At 55.6% G+C, this 21402-nt stretch overlaps 3 protein-coding genes and 1 long non-coding RNA gene across 7 annotated transcripts; 3 read left to right on the top strand and 1 right to left on the bottom strand.

Annotated features, from left to right (window-relative positions):
• The first annotated feature begins 143 nt into the window (after positions 1-143).
• Positions 144-2658, top strand: FUT1 (fucosyltransferase 1 (H blood group)). Its single transcript, XM_037516930.2, has 2 exons — positions 144-173; positions 1012-2658. The coding sequence occupies exon 2, from the start codon at positions 1014-1016 to the stop codon at positions 2100-2102; it is 1089 nt and encodes a 362-aa protein (XP_037372827.1). The 5' UTR covers positions 144-173; positions 1012-1013; the 3' UTR covers positions 2103-2658.
• A 1474-nt stretch (positions 2659-4132) lies between these two features.
• IZUMO1 (izumo sperm-oocyte fusion 1) lies at positions 4133-8131 on the top strand. 3 transcript variants are annotated; one of them, XM_037516927.2, is made up of 10 exons: positions 4133-4436; positions 4722-4814; positions 5162-5236; positions 5593-5679; positions 5940-5960; positions 6285-6365; positions 6602-6702; positions 6973-7126; positions 7449-7674; positions 7931-8126. In XM_037516927.2, exons 2-10 carry the CDS (start codon positions 4739-4741, stop codon positions 8055-8057), a joined length of 948 nt encoding a protein of 315 aa, XP_037372824.1. In that variant the 5' UTR covers positions 4133-4436; positions 4722-4738; the 3' UTR covers positions 8058-8126. The 3 variants fall into 3 exon arrangements, with proteins under 3 accessions (XP_037372824.1, XP_037372822.1, XP_037372825.1); XM_037516928.2 differs by having other exon boundaries at positions 4337-4436; positions 4663-4814; XM_037516925.2 differs by having other exon boundaries at positions 4133-4814; positions 7931-8131.
• Positions 8132-8213: 82 nt separating this feature from the next.
• On the top strand, positions 8214-20812 carry RASIP1 (Ras interacting protein 1). The gene is made up of 12 exons (XM_037516929.2): positions 8214-8460; positions 8702-8842; positions 9371-10035; positions 11520-11875; positions 14763-15416; positions 16047-16084; positions 16307-16458; positions 16557-16672; positions 17854-18097; positions 18250-18422; positions 19720-19867; positions 20360-20812. The coding sequence occupies exons 2-12, from the start codon at positions 8706-8708 to the stop codon at positions 20557-20559; spliced, it is 2883 nt and encodes a 960-aa protein (XP_037372826.1). The 5' UTR covers positions 8214-8460; positions 8702-8705; the 3' UTR covers positions 20560-20812.
• Positions 10151-21393, bottom strand: LOC119249531 (uncharacterized). Of its 2 annotated transcripts, none has more exons than XR_008552560.1 (3): positions 20101-21393; positions 13603-13698; positions 10151-11774 (listed from the first exon to the last, which is right to left on the bottom strand). It is a non-coding gene; the product is annotated as an uncharacterized LOC119249531 (long non-coding RNA). The 2 variants fall into 2 exon arrangements; XR_005126151.2 differs by having other exon boundaries at positions 20179-21388.
• Between the last annotated feature and the right edge of the window lie 9 nt (positions 21394-21402).

Here is a 21402-nt window from a genome sequence, read left to right as displayed (position 1 = left end):
GCCCCTTTCCTTCCCCGCCTCCGGGAGCCCGTGCGGCCGGTGGCGCGGGGCGGCCGCGGTCGAGCCAGGGATCCCCGGGCCTGGGGTTCCGGCGGCGGCCGGGGCGGGCTGCCCTTTGGGCTGCGCGCTGGGGCGCGCCGAGCCGCACGTGGAGCTGCTCCCCGTCTGCTCAGGTGAGTGGGGACTGCCCGTGCCTGGGCTCAGGAATCTCGGCCGTCGGTTCCTGGAGGCCTCCTCCAGCCTCTCACCTAAGGCGCTCGCGAGGCCCCTCCGCCCCCAGCCCCTGCTCCTGAGTCACTTGGGGTCCCTCCGTCAAGGCGGGGGCTCCCAGCCGCTCACGGTCTGCTCGGCCTGTAGCTTCCAGTGACCTGTGGAGGACTCTGCCCCTCCCACAGGGCCGCCTGGGAAAGGAGCTGGTGGAACCGCGGCTTATTCCAGCGAGCCTCACAGGTGGGAAGAGATTCCAGGATGTGGGGAGCTGTGTGGCTCCTGGGATGTTGCACTATGGCAAACACCAGATTTCGGGGGGTGCAAGGGGTTAAGTCTCAGCACTATGAAGCTATGGGCAGCCACTGCTGCAGCAAGAGTTCCATCCCCTGCCAGCTGACCCACAGGGCGCAGCAGACCTCTCCTGGCTCCCGGCTGCTCCCCTCAGCAGTGGATTTCAGAAGATCCGCCTGTCTGCTCCCCACTGTCTCTGGTGATTCCTCTCACCCCTCCCCGACCTCTGGCCTACACCCCAGCGCTTGTATAAATAAATAAAATATTTAAAAACAAAACAAAACACAGGTTGCATCCTCTGGAACAACAGGCCTCCTGCCTCTCCTCCCTCAGATCCAGGAGTCCTGAATACTGACCTCCTGTTCCCTGAGACCCTGCGTCCAAACCCTTGGCTTCCTCGTTCCCCGGGAGGGAGCATCCTGGCCCCCAGGCTCCTGCTCCCTGCCCTTCGTCTTAAGGGTCCTCCCTAGGCTCTGGAGAATCTGCTAATTTACCTTTCCCCCTCTGCAGCCATGTGGGCCCCCAGTCACCGGCGCCTGTGTCTGGCCTTCCTGCTAGTCTGTGTTCTCTCAGTTTTCTTCTTCCTCCACGTCCACGAAGCTCTCCTTTACAGTAGCCTGAACCTGTTCACCCTGTGTGCTTGTAGTGCGACAACCCGGGTGGCCATCTTCTGCCTGTCAGGCACACCGAAGGCAGCCAACACCTCTCTCTCCTGTCCCGAACACCCTGCGTCCCTCTCAGGCACCTGGACTATCCACCCAGAGGGTCGGTTCGGTAATCAGATGGGACAGTACGCCACCCTGCTGGCCCTGGCCCGGCTCAACGGTCGCCGGGCCTTCATCCTGCCTGCCATGCACGCCACCCTGGCCCCCATGTTCCGCATCTCCCTGCCAGTGCTGGCGCCCGAGGTGGACAAGTCCACGCCCTGGCAGGAGCTGGAGCTCCACGACTGGATGTCGGAGGACTACGCCCACCTGACGCATCCCGTGCTGAAGCTCACTGGCTTCCCCTGCTCCTGGACCTTCTTCCACCACCTCCGGGAGCAGATCCGCAGCGAGTTCACCCTGCACAACCACGTGCGGGAGGAGGCCCAGGGTTTCCTGAGGCAGCTGCGCCTGGGCCGCACAGGAGACCGGCCACGCACCTTCGTGGGAGTCCACGTGCGCCGGGGAGACTATCTGCAAGTCATGCCCCAGCGCTGGAAGGGTGTGGTGGGTGACCGTGCCTACCTCCAGCAGGCCATGGACTGGTTCCGGGCACGGCACGAAGCCCCCATCTTTGTGGTCACCAGCAACGGCATGCAGTGGTGCCAAGAAAACATCGATACCTCCCGGGGGGATGTGGTCTTTGCTGGCAATGGCCATGAAGGATCCCCGGGGAAGGACTTTGCCCTGCTCACACAGTGTAACCACACCATCATGACCATTGGCACCTTTGGCTTCTGGGCTGCCTACCTGGCAGGTGGAGATACCGTGTACCTGGCCAACTTCACCCTGCCCACCTCCGAGTTCCTGAAGATCTTTAAGCCGGAGGCTGCCTTCCTCCCTGAGTGGGTGGGCATTAATGCAGACTTGTCTCCACTCCGCTTTAACCTTTCCTAGAGGAGATATTTCTTCTACCCTGGTTCCCACGGAACTCATAGATGTTGTAGAGCAAGGTGCCTTCTACCGATGCCCCGTCTGTATTTCTGGAGTGATTCTAGAAGGGGGATTTGCTCCACAGAGACTGGTTCAAATGCCTGTGAAGACCTCTGCAGGGCCCTTGCAGACCAGATGGGGTCTAGCTTACCAGATAGCTTCAGAAAAGAAACGTATGAAGGCACAGCCATAATAAGCTCAGTGTTTCTCCATCGCCAGAAAGAGAGAGACATGAAAGGCAGACTCTGTAGCAAAGGAGCTGGGTGTGAGCAAGACTGTACAACCGTTTAACCCATGGGGGGAAAATCATAAAGACTTTTTGCAGGGAGAAGGATGGCTGCAGAAAGGCTGCCATCTCTGAAGCAAGACTTTCTAGAAATCCTGGGACACTTTGGCTTTTAACATCAAAAACTCAAGACGGTTGCGTGTGTCAAAAATCACCAGAGACAGTTGGATGCTGCATATGTTGGCTCTGAGTTTGGGTTCTCTTTTCTCATGAAGGAAATTTCCTCCTGGACATTTGGACTGCTAGGAGGGTGGGGGGGTGGGTAGTAGGGGGGGTCATTTTCTAGAAGCTAGTTCCACAAATGTGTCCTCTGGGCTTGCAGAAAGTCACAGGTGCTCCTTGCCAACCATTGTCTGACTCTGAATTCATAGAAACCCTTCATGTGGCTTCTGACAAGTCAGGAATGAGAGGACCCAAAGGTATAGAGACCCCAGAGCTAGCCTCAAACCCAGGCAGGAGCACAGGGTCTGACCAAGAATTGGATTCTTGAGTCATTTCAGGAGTCCTTTGACATTTCTTAAGAGTGAAGGAAGATATGAAATAAAATATTAAAAAAAAAAAAGTGAAGGAAGAGAGGGTTTTTTTTTTTTTTTTTTCATAGAAGAACTGGGGTGTAGGCCAGAGGTGCGGGGAAGGGAGGGATGAGAGGATTCACCGGAGACAGAGTGGTGAACAGAACAGGTGGATCCACTGAAGCTCACCAAGGGGAACAGTGGGTGAGATAGGAGAGGTCCGCCACAGCATACATGGACCAGCTCCCCGGCTGGGGATTGAACCCAGGCTGCATAGGTGACAGTGCTGAGACTCAACTCCTAGGCCACCAGGGAGGCCCAGGAAGACACTTTTGTTACATCAACTGTCCTCGTCTTCCCTATATGCCCATCTAAAGAATATGAACCCCTTCATCTAGTCTTTGCAGGGCGTTTTGGGGAACCACTCCCCACTGGGCTCCCACAGATCAGGGGAGGAGGTATGCATTAAAACGGCCACAGACCAACCCTGTCTCTGCAGGTTTTTTGAGTCTTGTGTGCTTGTGTGAGTAAGAGGAAAGATGTTCAATGTCCAGGGACTTGTTACTCATGTCTGCAGGTACTGGCCCAGCTCGGACCTGGCATCCTCTTGTGTGTGAGTAATTTTTCTAGTCACCTGTTTCAGGGTGCAGAAAGATAAAAAGAGAGAACATTTACGACTCAAAGCTCTGGAACCCAGTTCCTTTCGCTGGGACCCACCGTATCAGGCCCCTTTCCCATGGGATCTTGGCACCCAGCTCCATAAGCTGGGGAAAGAAGATGCAATAGGGAGTGAGCAAAGAGTATAATTCTTGAACTACATTTCCCGCAAAGTTATAGGGTTGCTGCTCTAATCTGGTGGGAACACCCCAAGGAGAGACCACGGGGTCTTCTGGGAGTCCTAGGGCTAGAAAGGACTACTCCCCACACCTTTGTGGCTGCACGCCAGGGTTTCCAAAGGGCCGTGGGCGTCTAGCCGGAAGCCTGGGTCCTCGCGCTCTGGCTGGGGAGGAAACCGAGGGTCCGAAGCCCGTCCCTCGGCTCTGGAAACCCGGAGCAGACAGGGTACTTCCCTGGGGTAGATGCTAGTATTGTGCCAGCCTGAAAAGGCGACCCCACTCTGTGACATCAAGGAGCGATAGGCGGGTCCTCCCTTTGTTTTGGTCCAATCAGATTGAGAGTCGGGATTCTGGGCGGGGCCAAGGAAACCCAGGGGTTTTATCTCTCGGGAATTCGGGCTCCCCTCGGCATAGACGGTGGCGATCGTGGGAGGTTCTGGTACCCAGGCGAACTATGACCTGACCCCAGTGCAAAAGCTCTTTATACCGCGCAGCCAACCTCACCCTCGCCCCCAACAAAATCTTTAATTTTGGTCGGGGGAGAAAGCAGAAGTTAGCCCACGTCCTCTCCAAAAGCCCTCGGGACCTGGATTCGGCTCGCGAGCGAACCCTGGTGTTGGAAAGAACAACAGTCAGGATCAAGGTGGCTCAGCGGCTGTTGCAGGTGCACCAGGACTCCTGGGTTTGCTGGGGAGTAGGGGCCTGTGGTCACGGAGAAGAGCTTCTCTCCGTTTAGCATTCACCTCTCGATTTGGAGTCTGACGACCCTCCTTGGGGGGTCTGCACGGAGGCCACGCTCTGGCCGTCATGGGGCTGAGGCTTCCCCTTCTGGTGGCGGCGCTGGCCAGCTGCGTGCTTCCGGCCCCGGGCTGTGTCATTTGTGATCAAAGGGTGCAGCAGGCGATACAGTCTCTGGAGAGGGAGTACCTGCCTCGTCACCTGCCTCCAGATAAACACAAACCATTTATGGACGACGTAAAGGAAATGCTGAGGGATTACAAGGACTGGCCAATCAACAAAAATGTCTCTATGAGGGCCATTGGTGAGTGAGAGCAGTTGCAAACTCGGACTCCCAGGTCCTGTCAAAGGAAGAATCTGGGACTAGGATGACTGGGTGCAGGGAGGAAAGCTGGAGGCCGAGGCTCCAGAGTTCTGGAATAGAGAGCTGGGATGCAAATTCCAGATTTCCCCAAGGCTAGCAAATTCTGTGTTCTCTCTCCCCTTATTTGCAATTTTGTGTAATAAAACAGCAACTCCCAGAACGGAACTGCTGGGTAATTCCTTAACGAGGCCTGTCCTTGCTAGTGACTCCATGGGAATTGTGGTTTCTAAGATTAGGTGCCTAGAAGACAGTAATGGTGGAATCTGGAGTTCTATCTCCCTCCACAGATGATGCCACACAGGAAAGGGCAGTTTTGATTTTCCTGAAGGATCTGAAAACCATCACAGACAGTGGCGCAAGTGGTAAATTCGTGGAAAGCGCGGGGGCGGGGGGGTGATGGTGGTGTCCCAGAGTCTCCCAGGAAAGTGATTGCTGGTGATGCCTGGATGGTCTGGTGATGGTGAAGGCAGACTGCCTAGCTACAAAGTTCAGCTCTACCTCTTCCGACCTGGAGAGAGGGATTTCACGACTCCCTCATCTCGAAAATGACGATCATAGTGAACTGTCTTCATCCCACTTGTTGCTTCTACCCAGTGGCCAGCACCCTGTGGTCATTCAATGGCACTGTCCTTTTGTGAGAAGGCTCTGCAGACAGGGCCAAACTCACTGTACCTGCGGTAGGGGTGGGGGGCGCCTGCAATATCCTGCCTCTTCCCAGGCGAGCTTTTAACAAATGAAGTCACCTGGATGTTGGAGCTGGGAAAGGAAAACTTTGCCCGCCTTGCTATTCAGTTCCAAAATGAAGGTGAGGGAAGATGGGAGTCTGGGGCCTCGGTCCCCTTTTTCTACCACCCACGAGTCCCCGTCCCCAGCCCTTTGCCTTTCTGAGTTTGGTCCTTCGTGTGTCACAACCCCTTCCTCCCTCAGACCCCGGGGTCCAGGCGTCCAGGGCCTTCTTCCCTGAGACTTGTACGAGGACCCAGCTCTAGCCTTTCCCTTCAGCTCCTCTCTCACCCCCTTTAACTCAGAAATCTGATTCTCGTTTCTTTCTTTTTTCCGAGGCAGATTTTTGTCCCAACGAGTGTGGTGAGTTTGCATTTTGGTTCTCTGTCCCTCATCCTGACCCCGCTGAGTACCCAGCCCGTGTCTTCCTCCTTTCGCGTCTCCGAGTCTCTTCATTCTAGTATTTCTTCTGCACTTCGCACTTCTTGGGGAGCGGGTCGTAGTCTCTTTGCACGCTTCACCGAGCTGGGTTCCATCCTGCTTTGCACCCCGCTTCGCCTAGAGCTGCCCCTGGGACTGACTTCCTCGGGATTCAGCCCCTGGCCGCTCCAACCAGCACTTGGCCCTGCCCTCCTTTGAGCCCCGCCTTTTAGTGGATGAGGCACAGCCTTGGCCCTGCCCCTTCAGGTCTCATGTTGCAGTCTCTGCTCTTGTGTGACACCTGCACGAAGAAACTTCAACTTTGCAAAAAGAAGGACTTTTGCGGGGGTGAGAGAGGGGTCTTGGCGCCAGAGGAATGGAGTCAGGGGAGGGCTGGAGGGATGCCAGAGGGACGGAGTCTAGAGAAGGGGGAGACTGGAGACCGCAGCAAGAAAAAGTGGGGTCGAGACCAAGTGGAACTGTTCCCCCAAAGCTAGACCTCGAGCTCCAGAGGTCACAGAGGCCTGGAGAATTCACAAGCTGGGGGAGGATCAAGAATGGTTGTCCCCCCTCCCCCTTCCCAGAGCGCAAAATCACTATCCATGAGATGGAAGACTTGATCCTGGACTGTGAGCTGAACTGGCATAAACTTTCTAAAGGCTTGACGAATTACAGATTTTTCAGGGTGGGGCCCTCCGACTCCTGTAACCCCAGAACTGCAAGTCCGGCAGGTCCCTGCCAGCCCCTGGCCCCTGTATCCACCTGCCTGCACCGCAGACCCCCCCATGACCCCATCACCTAGGTTGGCTTTTACTGCCCCCCCCCCATCCTGTGCCCTGACCCTTGCTCTCTGGACTCCCACCTCTCCCTACTGAGGCCCCGTGATTTTCCCCTCCCTGTACACCACCCCCCCTGAATTCCCCAGGCATCTGTGACCCCTTGAGCTTGGGTCTAGGTTACGCACGTCTACACTGAGAACTTCTTGTCCGAGGGGAAAAACCCCATTCTGACCAAGCCCATGGCGACAAAGAGTGATGCAGGTTATTACGTCTGCGATCTGGGCCTCAAGGGATATGGCCAGGCCACGTTCATGGGTTTTCGCGTCACAGGTCAGTGCTGGGGAGTTGAGAGAAGTTTGGGATCTAGGGTTCTGGGGGTTGGAGGCTGGGGTTCGCTCGGGGTCGTGGCCTCTTGGGGCGCAATTTACGGGTTCGAGGTGGTTTCAGGTCGGGGGTGTGGCTTCCCACTCTGGGCGTGGCCTCAGGCCAGGTGACAGACTGCCTTTTCTGGGTGTCCCATCTTCATGCAATTGGAGGCATGACGAGGACCTGGAGGTCCTGGGTCCTGGGGTGGGGTGGGCGGCAGAGGACTTGCCTTGGACAGAGAGGCACCTTCGCCCCTCCTGGGACTGCTCCCTTTCCTCTTCATCAGTGTTGCCTAGAAGAGTCACCCCGGAGGTTCCGGTAGACATCGACTTGCCAAAGGACGGGTTCCCGGATGGTGTGGGTAACCCCCAGCAGCCCAACACCACCACCGCCGCCACCACCACCACCACCCAGATCCCACCGACACCATCTTCGAAGAATATGCTGAAAGGCCGCTTGGTAGGGCTGCTGATCTGCGCCACTGTCGTGCTGATCGCCGGCATTGCGACCGCGTGAGCTGTCCTCTGAAGAAGGCAGGGCTAGCAGAGAGGGGCGGGCTTTCCCCTAACCACGTAAGGTGGAGGGGGTCTGGGAGCTCTGGAACACTGAGAGCTGGACTTCCATCCGAACCAGACTTAGGAAACAAGGTGGGGCTTACTTCCAAGGGCGAAGCTTGGAGAATTGTTGAAGGTCAAATATAGGGGAGCTGGGAAGTTGTGTCTCTCCCTCGGCTGACACCTAATCTGGCTCCCCTATTTGTACCCCCAGGATACTTTACTTTCACTCTGGGAAGTTCATCGATTTCATAAAGACTTGCCAGTTTGGTGGTGGCAGTGAAGAGGATGATGAACCTGAGCTTTCAAAGAAAGAGTCAGAAGATTTAGGGGAAAAATAAAAAATGTATCTAGTTAAGTAACTGACTCATTTTTCTAGACTGATTCTCACTTTTGTGTCCCCGAGAGGAGAGCTCTGGGGATGGTCTCCTTTCTGAAGGAGGAGGTGACAGGAACCAGGTCTCCCTCCCCAGGTCCTGGAAGGGACCAACTGGCTGTGATGTAATTCCAGAATCAAGGAGTAAGCAGGGCCAGCCCTACCCAGATCTCCTCCCCCAGGCCCAGTCCCCTCACAGGACGCCCCCTCCCCGCTCTTCCTGCCGGGTTTCCTCTTGCCTTTTCCTGTCCCCCACCCAGTGCTGGCAGCTGGGGCAGAGGCAAAGGCTGAACAGGAGCAGTGGGGTCGGGAAACCAGCCCAGGCCAACGGCGCCAGCCCCCTGGGTGCTGCTGGGACCTGAAGCAGGGTAAGAGCAGGGGGCCCCAAAGCCCACTCCTCCCTCAGACCGGGGAGTCCAGCTCCCCATCCTCTCCTCCACCCCGGCCTGGGAGTCTGGGCCCCTGCCCCTTCCTCCCTCTTACTCAGAAGCCCGGGTCACCTAGTAAGGCTGCTGATCTGGGGGGGGCTCTGCGGTGCTCAGGCCCCGATCCACCCACCCCCACCACTCCAGACTTCAGGAGTGGGGGGCTTCACCTATCTTCCCTTAGGGCCATGCTATCTGGTGAACGGAAAGAGGGCGGAAGCCCGCGCTTCGGGAAGCTCCATCTCCCGGTGGGTCTGTGGATCAATTCTCCCAGGAAGCAACTGGCCAAGCTGGGGCGGCGCTGGCCCAGCGCTGCCTCTGTCAAGTGAGTGCCCTCCTGCCCTGGCCCCACCTGTCCCTGCTGATGACCCAGTTGATGAACTGGACAAGGCTAGGAGCCCCCAGGTGGTTGCCTCTGGCTCCCGCGTGAATGGGGCAAGGGAGCTGGTGAACGGGAGGAGACAGTGAACCACAGCAACACGGGACTGGAGGGGGGAGAGCTGGGCCTGGACATGGGCTTAGGCCGGACGGTGTCCGGGATGGAGACACCGAGGGACCAGGGGCTGAATCCACCTTCCTTCCTGTCCTCCCCGCTCACCTCCTGGAATTTCCTTCAGGGGGACCCGCCTTTACTTATTTTTTCCCCTCTCTTTCTCTCTCTGCCTCTGCCCCTCCCCCCATCTCTGTCATCCCGCGCCTCGGAACCTTCTGGGGGGACCTGCCTCCCTCCTCCGGCTCTCCGCACCCCCTCTTTCTCTGGGCCTCCGTGCCCCCCTTTCTTCTCCCACCTCCCCCTCTCGCTCGGCGCGCGGCTCCGGCGTGCCTGCCGCGTCCGCCCGCCGCGCCCTCCCAGGTCCTCGTCCTCCGACACGGGGAGCCGCAGCAGCGAGCCGCTGCCCCCGCCGCCGCCGCACGTGGAGCTGCGGCGAGTGGGCGCGGTCAAGGCGGCCGGGGGCGCCTCGGGGAGCCGCGCCAAGCGCATCTCGCAGCTCTTCCGGGGCTCCGGGACCGGCGCCGCGGGGTCCGGCGGCCCGGGCACCCCCGGGGCCGCGCAGCGCTGGGCCAGCGAGAAGAAGCTGCCGGAGCTGGCGGCGGGCGTGGCGCCCGAGCCCGCGCTGGCCTCGCGCGCCGCGGCGCCCCCGGGGGTCCTCAAGATCTTCGGCGCGGGGCTGGCGTCGGGCGCCAACTACAAGAGCGTGCTGGCCACGGCGCGCTCCACGGCGCGCGAGCTGGTGGCCGAGGCGCTGGAGCGCTACGGGCTGGCGGGCGGCCCCGGCGGCGGCGGCGGCGCGGACGCCTTCGCGCTGTGCGACGCGCTGGGCCGGCCCGCGGCGGGCGGCCTGGGCGGCGGCGAGTGGCGCGCGGAGCACCTGCGCGTGCTGGGCGACGCCGAGCGCCCGCTGCTGGTGCAGGAGCTGTGGCGCGCGCGGCCCGGCTGGGCGCGGCGCTTCGAGCTGCGCGGCCGCGAGGAGGCGCGCCGCCTGGAGCAGGAGGCCTTCGGCGCGGCGGACGGCGACGGTGAGCGGGGCGGGGCCGGGGCGGGGCCTGCGGGCTCGGGGGCGGGGCTGCGGGCTCGGGGGCGGGGCCGGCGCGGGCCCCGGCCTGCTGATTTGACAAACCCCAAATGGGCGGGAGGCCGGGCCCGAGGGACCCGCCGGGTGGGGCCTGGGAGGCTGGGGCCTCGCCTGAGGAATGGAGAAGCCCGGAGCCAGGGGTGTTGGATGGTGACAGGGGGTCGCGGGGCAGCAAGGAGAAGCGGCTCATGAGTGGCAGAGCCTAGTGTGAATGGCGCTTAGAAGTGAGAGACCTCGGGAACAAAGCTAGACCAGAACCGAAGAATGAACAGGTGGTTCTGCTCCCTGCTCTGGCTCGGGTGAATTCTCTCACCCTCCCGCACTTCTGACTGTACCCAGTGCTTGCATAAATAAATAAATAAATCTTAAAAAAAAAAAAAAAAGAACAGCTGGCCTTAGGCTGGGTTGGCCATGAAATGTTTGTGGGAGCTTGAGGGTAGCGCATGGGAAAGGAAGAGGTATCTGTAGAAGCTGCAGGAGGCCTGGTTTTTGAGATCTGGCCTGGAACGGAAGGTGGTTTCCCTGATGAAAGGGCAAGTGCAGAGCAAGCCTGGTAGGGGGCGCCTCCAGCTGCTTTCCTGATTCTGAGTCATCCTTGGGGAGACAGAGTGATGTAACAGTTAAACTCGTGGGTTTTGAACTCAGGCTTGGATTCTGATCCATTCTGAGCCAGTTAAACGCAGCAAAATCCTAGGGGAAGCTAAGTGCAGCTCAGCCTCCCCAAGCAGGAGGAGCCCATTGTGCATGACTGGGTGTCCCCTTCTCTCTGCTGGCATAGGCACTCCCATGGATATAAAAGATTATAGCACAAGGCGTGGCAGAAAGTAGGTGCTTAATGAAGAATGGCCATTCTAGCCATCATTGCCCTTCCTCCCCCAAGTGCATTCAGTGGGCACCGACCCAGGGCCACACATTATTTAGGATCCTTGGGGAATACAGTGGGGACATTAACAGGTGAGGCTCCTTTTCTCCTAGATTTTACAGTCTAGCAAGAAACATCATTCATCCATCTCATTTCCACAAGGCACCTACTATGTGCCAGGGCTGTTCTGGGTCCAGAGTGCCCAATGGTGTCATTCAACTTGGAATGTCAGGGAAGGGTATTCAGAAGGACGTGGTTTCTGCTTCTCTAAGAACAGGTCTTCTCTGCTCTCTGTGAAGTGTCCAGTGCCTAAAATATTACCTGGCACGTGGGAGGTGCTCAAAAAAAAAAAAATACTGGTTGAAAGAATATATTTCTGAGTCGAAGTTGGCAAGATGGGTAGGAGTCAGGCAGGAAGTGTGTTCCACGCGTGGGATCAGCATATGCCAGAGCCCGTGTTTGGGGAGCACTCATCTCTCTGTAGCCAAGTCTTTGACTCTGTAATTCTAAGTCTGTCTCCGGTCTTTTCCAGTCGCAAACTCATGGAACTCCTTCCCTCTCTGCAGGCACGGGCGCCCCCTCTTGGCGGCCACAAAAGAACCGCTCCCGGGCTGCGTCTGGCGGGGCTGCGCTAGCCAGTCCTGGCCCAGGGTCCGGATCCGGGCCCCCAAGTGGGTCTGGGGGCAAGGAACGCTCAGAAAACTTGTCCTTACGGCGCAGCGTCTCAGAGCTCAGCTTGCAGGGTCGGAGGCGGCGGCAGCAGGAGCGCAGGCAGCAGGCACTGAGCATGGCCCCAGGGGCAGCTGACAACCAAATCGGACCTGTAGACCCAGGAGACTTCGATCAGTTGACCCAGTGCCTTATCCAGGCTCCTAACAATCACCCCTACTTCCTGCTGCTCCAGGGCTATCAAGATGCCCAGGTAAGTACAGCCTCTTCTACAAGAGACCCCTACGCCAAGTCCTATGCCTCCCTGTGGGTTGAAGCGTGCCAAAAAAGATAACTTCCAGAAGTCTCTGTGTCACAGTAGTCTCAGGTACGCTGGAAGACCAGCCTTGCTGGCCTCAGCAAGGCTCCAGAGTAGGAGATACCATTGTCAGAGATGAGGGGAAGCGGAGGACAGATGGCAGAAAAAGATATTAGTGGAGGGTCAAGTAAGGAACGGTGTATTTCATTCAAAGTTGGGAGGAAGAAAGCGCAGTGTTCCTCAAGGAGAATGGAAGAGTCTGTTGTGGTGAGCTCTTTGGCAGGGTCCGCTTCTTGACAGGGAGTAATGGAAAAGTCTACCTTCTGGGGGATGATTGGATTGAAACCTAGGACCTTGTTCTGGGTAATCCTGTTTTCATGAGGTATGGGGACAGGGTACATTCGCTGTGAAAAGGGGTCTGCAATGTTGGAGAGTGAAAAGGTCTATTTGGAGAAGGTAGTCAAATTGGAAGGATCTATTCTGGAAGTGTAGCTGTGTGGGAAGACGGGGAAACATTGGAAACACCCATTCTTCAGGTGGGGTTCACAAGAAATTCCTTTCTTTTTTTTTTTTTTTAAGATTTATTTAATTATGCATACAAGAGCTGGGGAACAGGCCATGTGTGGGATGAGAGGATTCACCAGAGACAGAGCGGGGAACAGATCAGGCAGACGGACTGAAATACACTGCTGATGGGAGCATCGGATGAGACAAGAACGGTCCGCCTTGCCACATGGGTTTCTCCCCGGCCAGCCGGGGATCAAACTCATGCTGCAGAGGCTGTGGATTGCCCCATAGTGTGGTGCTTAACCCCTTGCACCACCAGGGAGGCCCAGAAATTCCTTTCTTAGAAACAGGCTTCATGGGCCTCCCTGATGGCACAGAGGTTAAAGTCTCAGTGCTATCAAGCTATCACCAGCCAGTGCAGTTTGAGTTCGATCCCCAACCAGGGAGCTAACCCAGACCTCTCCTGTCTCCCCGCTGCTCCCCTCAGCAGTGTATTTTAGTCAGTCTGCCTGTTCTGCTCCCCACTTTGACTGTTGAATCTTCTTACCCCCTGCACCTCTGGCCTACACCCCTATTCTTGTATGCATAAATAAATAATATTAAAAAGAAACAGGTTCCATTAGACATGTCCACTCCTTGGAATAGAAGTACAAGGTGAATCTACTGTAGAAAGGAATTTGCCCTCATCTGTTCATGGATGGCGGTTACCCGACTGTTCATTATAGGTACTGTGAATGTATTCCTTCCTGGGTTAAGGAGCAGGAGAGCTCATTTTAGAAAGAGGCTTCATGTATTTTGGATCATTCCATTCTTCCAAATAGGGGAAATGGGGCCTCCCCGGTGGCGCAGCGGTTGAGCGCTGGGTTGCGAAGCTGCCCGCAGCCTCTGCGGCGCCGGTTTGATCCCCGGCTGCTCCCCGGCCACCTGAGGAGGGTCCCACATGGCGCGCAGACCTCTCCTGCCGCCCGCTGCTCCCCTCAGCAGTGTCCTTCGGTCCTTCTGCCTGCTCTGCTCCCCGCTCTGGCTCTGGTGAATTCTCTCACCCTCCCGCTCTTCTGACTGTACCCAGTGCATGTGTAAACAAAACAAACAAACAAATAAATAAATAAAAACATGCCTCTGTTTAAAAAAAAAAAAAGAAAAAGAAAAAAAAATAGGGGAAATGGGGGATCTACCTTTTGAAGATTGTCAGACCAGAAAGGTCCCTTTTTCCAGAGGCAGGTGAGAATCTCTTCCACTGCAGGAAAGGATCTCTTTGGACATGTCCATTTCTAGACACAGGGAGAATTCAGTGTAAGAAGGGAATTTATGTACATTCGGACAACTATTTCCTCACACAGAAATGGAGAACAGAAGAGTCTGCTTTAGAAATGGGGTCAGAAGGAGGTCCTCCATTTTATAGAATAGAGATGGGAGAGTCCACTTTAGGAGGGGATTTTCTGGGATGCGTCTCTTCATTTGGCCTATGAAACAGGACACTCCAATATAAGAAAAGGTCTCCTTGAGAACATCTAGTTACATGGGGTTACTAGAACTCACCATACTGACATCTCCTTGGAGGTGTTCTCTTGGGGGACAGGAATAAAGGGGGTCATTAAAGGAAGGGAGAGTGTCTTTAGAATCCTCCATCATGGGAACAGAAGTAATAGCTCAGTCCACTGTAGGACTGTCTCCGTGTCAGTAAGTCCAGCATGGGGTGGAAATAGTGGAAGTAATCTTTGTTCAAAGGGGATTTTCTTCAAAGGGACTGATTCCTTGCTTTGGGACTATTAAGAGAAATTATTTTGGAAAGGGCAAATGCCTTTGGAGGCCTCCATGGGGGTGGGGGTGAGGAAGGGACTAGTGGGGACAGGGGAAGGGGAATGGGAGAGTCCCTTAAAGAAGGGTTTGCTTGGAGGTCCATTCTTTGAGGGTGTGGTCCGTTCCTTGGAGCAGTCCATTTGGTAACAGAAGTGAGGTGTCCTTGGGAATACCAATTCTTTGAGCTGGACTATGGAAACTCACTGTAGGAAGAGATTACTTTGAAAGGGTTCATTCAGAGGCGAGAGCTCCTGGGAAGCATCTGTCCTTTGAGGGAGGGACGCCCTGTCAAGGAAGAGGTTTTCTTGTAAGTACCCAGTCTTCAGGGTGGTGCCATGGGACAGTGCACCATAGGGAGGGTCACTGCAGAGGCCACCCACAGAGGGGCGCATGTAGTTGGAGAAGCCTTTGGGATCACAGGAGTTTTTGTTGGACGTGTTCCTTCAAGGGAGGTGTGGATGGGAGAGTCGATTGTGGAATGAGCTGTCTTTGGAAGCGTCTGGCGCATTTTGTGCATCTTCACTTTTCTGTCCAGGACTTTGTGGTGTATGTGATGACGCGAGAGCAGCACGTGTTTGGCCGCGGAGGGAACGCCTCCGCCCGTGGTGGATCCCCGGCCCCATACGTGGACACCTTTCTCAATGCCCCGGACATCCTGCCACGTCACTGCACAGTGCGCGCGGGCCCTGAGCCCCCAGCCATGGTGCGTCCATCCCGGGGAGCCCCGGTCACGCACAACGGGTGTCTCTTGCTGCGGGAGGCCGAGCTGCACCCGGGCGACCTCCTGGGGCTGGGTGAGCACTTCCTGTTCATGTACAAGGACCCCCGCAATGGGGGCTCCGGGCCGGCTCGGCCACCATGGTTGCCCGCGCGCCCTGGGGCCACGCCCCCAGGTCCGGGCTGGGCCTTCTCTTGCCGCCTGTGTGGCCGTGGCCTGCAGGAGCGCGGCGAGGCGCTGGCTGCCTACCTGGACGGCCGTGAGCCTGTGCTGCGTTTCCGGCCGCGCGAAGAAGAGGCGTTGCTGGGTGAGATCGTGCGCGCCGCGGCTGCTGGCGCCGGGGACCTGCCACCGCTCGGGCCCGCCACGCTGCTAGCGCTGTGCGTGCAGCACTCAGCCCGGGAACTGGAACTGGGCCACCTGCCGCGCCTGCTGGGCCGCCTGGCCCGTCTCATCAAAGAAGCAGTCTGGGTGAGAACCCAAACCCCGCAGCCCCACCTGCGCTCCAGTCCTTCCCTTTGCCACCGTCGACCCCGGTTTGGTAGTTGCGGGCGAGGAAACTATGTCTCCCAGGACGCCTCTGGAGGGGCCTCAAGGCATGCTGGGAGTGGGCTTTGCAGCTGTGGGTTTATGTTTTAGAAACCACTGGAGGAGCTGGGCGGGGGCGATCCTACTGCATAAGAAATTGGAAGAGACGATTGGACAGGCGAGGCAGGCAGCTCACTGGGCTTGAAGATCAAGTACAGTGGCTGAGCCCATTCCTGCAGGGCGGCGAGAACAAACCTTCCTGGAAATGCCAGGAAGAACCCATTCAGGGTGGAGGGAAAAGGTTTCATGCTATGGAAGACCTAGTTGGAGAGGTTTAGGGATTTTCTTAGGGGCAAGAAGAAAATATTTGAGCAGAAGCGGACCTGACGCTCCTAATCTTAGGGGTGTATGTGTTTAAAAGTAAGAAGAGACCAATCGGGAGCTTGAGGATTAGATTTCATTTGAAAAGCAGGGAGAGTGTTTTCTGTCAAAAAGTTGCTTCGAGAAAAATACAGGGAGTTAAACCATAGGCTTCGCTCCCCTTATGTTGATTTTCATCTTATTGTTCCACAGGAAAAGATTAAGGAGATTGGAGACCGTCAGCCAGAGAAGTAAGAGAAATCCGGGGGAGAAAGGTCTACAGGAAGGCGGGGGCTGGAATTTGTAGTCAGTCCTGCCTTCACTCCATGTGTGTCTTGGCCTAAGCTTCTGCTCTTCCTTTGGACTCAACTGTAAAATGGGGGTTGAACTGGGCCTCCAGTTAGAGCCAGATCTCAGATGTGGATACTAGGTGGGCTCTGGGCAGGAATTACAAGTCCCTTTTTCTTTCCCAGCCACCCTGAGGGGGTCCCTGAGGTGCCCTTGACCCCTGAGGCTGTGTCTGTGGAGCTTCGGCCTCTCATGCTGTGGATGGCCAATACCACAGAGCTGCTGAGTTTTGTGCAAGAGAAGGTGCTAGAGATGGAAAAGGAGGCTGACCAGGAGGGTGAGCTCTGACCCAGGTCCAAGACTGTCCAAGCCCCTTGCCATTCCCTCCACCTGGGGACCTGCCTGCCAGCGTTTGATTCTCTCTCTCACCCCCAGGCCTGTCCTCAGACCTACAGCTCTGCAATGACTTGGAATTATGTGATGAGGCCATGGCCCTCCTGGATGAGGTCATCATGTGTACCTTCCAGCAGTCTGTCTACTACCTCACCAAGGTCAGCCTTGCTCCTTGTTTCCTCTTTGATATAACATCACTTCCTATTTTAACTACATCACCTTGCTCTGAAGTCACGTCCAATTTGACCTCACAAGATTTCCTGCTTCTCTGATGTCATTTCCCATTTCACCCCAATATTTTGCTATCCTGACACCACTTCCTGTTTTAGCTTGTATCACTTCCTCCCTCCCTTTCTGGCATCTTTTCCTATCTCTGAAACTCTCCCCTCTTGACCAGCTGATTTCACCACCACTATCAAGCTCCACTTTTGTTAAGTTCACTCTTCTGTTACTGATAAGTTTTACACATACATATATGTGTATTTATAGATATATATATACACCTAGAGCAAGCAGTGCTAGTGGCTGTTATTTAAATTAAAGGTCCTCTTTAATCAATGCTTCACTTCCTGTTTCCTGATCTCATTTCCCAGAGCTCTGAGTTCACTTCCTTTTCTAAGCCACAGATCTTTTTCTCCCTAGATTGCCTGTCACATAGGACCTGCTTTCTGCCCCCAACACCACCCTTGACTTTAATATTGCTTCTTGGAATTCTCAGGGTTTCTGGCTTGTGGTAGGCCCAATTCCCTGTCTGTAAAACCAAGTGGGATCTTTTGAGATGGACAGTCTCTGTGTTCCTGGAGTAACACTTATCCGTGAAGCCCTCGCCGCCAAGGCTTCACTTCCTGTACATCCCTGCCAACTGTGGTTTTACTTCTTTTCCGGCTCTGACCTCATTTCCTGTCCTTGCTCTGATCTCACTTTCCCTGGCTAAGTGCCACACCACTCCCACTTCCTGACTTTCCATTCTTCTCTTCCCTTCTGGAATTCTGGATAAATAATTTTTGATGAAGGGTTTCTCATTGTTCTGTATTCTGTCCTCCTTAAGCTACCTCTATGGAGAATTACAAGTCCCGTAAGGCACCAGAGAGGGTCTTGACATGCCTGAGAAATTTCTAGAAAGGCTTTAAGACTTGAAGTGTCCCTGCTGAGCCTGATGCATACTAGAAATCCATCTGGAAAGTGGACATTTGCAAATGGAGACCATTAGGGCTTTGAAAGTGAAATGGACAACAACTCCCAAAAGGCTTTGGTGTAGCTCCCCATTATCGTCATGTCCTATCACCCTGAAGCTTTCTGGAAGTCATAGTCTGATCACTTGTTTGCTCTGTCTTCTCAGACTCTGTATTCAACACTGCCTGCTCTCCTGGATAGTAACCCTTTCACAGCTGGGGCAGAGCTGCCAGGGCCGGGGGCAGATCTGGGGGCCATGCCTCCAGGATTGAGACCTACACTGGGCGTGTTCCAGGCAGCCCTCGAACTGACCAGTCAGTGTGAGCTGCATCCAGACCTCGTGTCTCAGACTTTCGGCTACTTGTTCTTCTTCTCCAATGCATCTCTTCTCAACTCTCTGATGGAACGAGGTGAGGGTTGGAGGGGGAAGGAAGGGAAAGGAGGCAGGTGCCACTGAGACCCACATCAAATCAAATAAGCTCCGGAGCCCAGGCTGAAGGATAGAAGGGGTCCGGAAGGCAGGATCCACATACCTATTACCCCTCATGTTATTCCCCCACAGGTCAAGGCCGACCTTTCTATCAATGGTCCCGAGCTGTCCAAATCCGAACCAACCTGGACCTTGTCTTGGACTGGCTGCAGGGGGCTGGGCTGGGTGACATTGCCACAGAGTTCTTCAGGAAACTCTCTATGGCTGTGAACCTGCTCTGTGTGCCCCGTACCTCCCTGCTCAAGGTGATTCCTGACCCCTGACCTCTGGCTCCCCAATGCACTCAGCCATCATCTGTATTCAGTTTGCCTGTCCAACCTCCCCTTGGACTCCATGTTATCCCCAGTCCCAGGCACACACTATGCGTTGGAGGCTACAAGAAAGTCAGCAATGATAGTGTCTACCACTGGCTGCATCTGAATCTTGATGTGACTATGTTGATTTAGGATGTTTGGTATGAGATCCAGGAAAGTGATAGGTTCATGGTCACTGAACACAAACTATATGCCAGATGCAGTGAATGTTGACAAAGCCCCATGGGGTAGGTGACGGAGGATTTTTTTTTGTTCAGACGAGGAAGCCAAGAATCAGTTAAGATAGGTCACAGCTTCATCTATTTTCACTTACCAAATTTTTACAGTGCATTAATAAGTACCAGGCAGTGTTCTCAGTGCTAAACAATCTTGTCATATATTGGGTTGTCAGAAAAGTTATGATGTCTTTTCTCTATGTTTTTCAAGCAAAAATGAATTATGACTTTGCCAACAGCCCAATAGAACCCACATAACAACTCTAGGGGATAGCTCCTGTTCTCCCCCACTTAGCAGGTGAAGAACTTGAGGCACAGTGACCAGAAGATAGTAAGTACCAAGTTGGGGTTTTTGAATGTAGGTAATCTGGGTCCAGAGTCTGATTTTAAACCTCACCAATGGTTCTGAGGTCAGCCAGATTCAGCATAGAAAATTTCAAATATAAAAAGCAGTGACAACGTCACACCAGCTTCAACAATATAAATGAATGGCCTGTTTGGTTCTCTGCCCCGCCTACTCTTCTGTTTTCATTTGTTCTGAAGCAAATACACATTTTTTTTAGAGATTTATTTGTCTATGCATACAAGAGCTGGGGTACAGGCCAGAGATGTGGGGGGTGAGAGGATCCACCAGAGACAGAGTGGGGAGCAGAACAGGCAGATCTACTGAAATGCACTGCTGAGGCGAGACAGGAGAGGTCTGCCTCGCCATGTGGGTTTCTCCCTGGCCCACCGGGGGATCAAATTCGTGCTGCAGTGGCTGTGGACTGCTCCACAGTGCAGTGCTCAACCTCTTGCGCCACCAGGGAGGCCCACAAATATACATTTTTTAAAGCTGAGAGCAAGTCCTTCCTCACCATCACTTTGGTGACAACCAGGCCTCCCAATGTCCAAAAGGCATCGCAGACTCCACTGTCCAGCACTAAAGCCACTCCCTTTATGGAGGACCTTCCACTTAGGATTGCTCGGCTGCCCCATAGCGACCGTGGCCTTGCCCCCTTTTTCCCCACCAGGCTTCATGGAGCAGCTTACGAACTGATCACCCCACACTGACCCCTGCACAGCTCCACCATCTACTCAGCCACTACCAGCTGGGTCCTGGGCGCGGGCCACCACCTGCCTGGGATCCTCCCCCTGCAGAGCGAGATGCTGTGGACACAGGTGAGGAGACATGGGGACGCCGGCGTTGGGCTGTCAGCTTTCTCCTGTCCTCACAACCTAGGAATCCAGGCCCTCCGGCCCCTCGCTTCTCCTGAGGCGGACCCCTAACCCCGTCCTCCCCCAGGCCCTCCGTGCGCCAGTCCCCATCGACCCCAGGGTACAGGGGTCGATGCTGCCAACTCGCTTTTCCCGCCAGGGTGCAAGCGCCCAGTCTCCTCCAGTGGTAAACTCACCTCTCTCACCTAGGAGACCAGGTTCCTCCCGCTGCCTTCCATTTTCTCCCTAACACAAGCGAGAACCCAGCTACATACCTGTTTCCCAGGCAACCGTGGCCTTCACAGATCAGATTTCCACGACGCGCTCTCGCCAGGAGGTGTTTGGGGTTGACGTTTTTCTTCTCCTTGGGAAGGATGCAGCCTCGGCTTCTCCCCGACACTCCTCCCGCCTCGCGCTCATTTTCAGGATTTCATTCTGTCTCCTTCGGTCTCACAGGGGATATCTTCGAAAACTTCTCTTCTCACCCTCCCCTCATCCTGCCCCTGGGCAGCTCCCGCCTGCGCCTCACGGGTCCCGTGACCGACGACGCTCTGCACCGTGAACTGCGCAGGCTCCGACGCCTCCTCTGGGATCTTGAGCAGCAGGAACTGCCGGCCAATCACCGTCACGGACCTCCCGTGGCCACGCCTCCCTGAAAGCCAATTACAAGCGAGCGCGCGAACCTTGAAAATTCTTGGGCTTCGGCTCACTGGAGCCCGCCAGAGCGCAGAGTTTTCCGGGAGTTGTAGTTCTCTCCCCGCGCGGAATGCTGGGAGTTTGAGTTTTCGGGTGGCGGAGGATGGGATGGTGGGTAGAGGGGCTTGGGATTTGAGCGACAGGAGCAATAAAGGTCTCTGTGGTATTGACAGCACCTCATTTTTTCAAGACTCCGGAGAGCTAGTGATACGATTTTCTGGGTAATAAATCAGCAGGGCCCCTGCCTAGAGCATTGGGCTCTTGCCGACTCCAAGGAGGTATTTATAGCCATGGCCTCATCGTGTCCTCTTGCCTGTAACCCAACCCAGGAGCACTGGGCCACCTCGCGCCTCCAGGTCAGAGCTCTAAGCATGCTCTGCTGGTGATCGGGCCCTCAGTTCTGCCGGTGGGAACCAGCCAACTCTCCCTTTGACCCCAAAAGTCCATTCTCCAGCCCCCTCCTCCCTCAGACTCAGGAGTCTGGATTTCAGACCCTTCTGGACCTTTTTGCCTGTCCGGCACAATATAGCACCCCACCACCTTTCATCCTTGTTCCTAGCATCCCTCCTCCCGCACACTGGAAGTCCGGCATCAACCCCCTCCTCGCGGGCTTCTGCCCCTTTTGCTTCAAAACCAGGAATCCAGGTTCCCAGTTCTCTCCTCCCCCAGATCCAGAAATCGGGGCTCCAGTAAGAACTTTTCACTTCCCCGAATCTGACTCCTGTTGCTGCGTCAGGGAAAAAGTAAGCGACAGGTGGCACCTGCGTGCGGGGCCGGGACGCGATCACCTGCCGCTGCTGCTC

Source organism: Talpa occidentalis, unplaced genomic scaffold, assembly GCF_014898055.3.
Source record: "Talpa occidentalis isolate TD23 unplaced genomic scaffold, MPIMG_talOcc4v2.1 talOcc4.17, whole genome shotgun sequence".
Classification (NCBI taxonomy): domain Eukaryota; kingdom Metazoa; phylum Chordata; class Mammalia; order Eulipotyphla; family Talpidae; genus Talpa; species Talpa occidentalis.
Note: the sequence above shows the minus strand (reverse complement) of the source record. Positions and strands in the feature narration are given on the sequence as shown.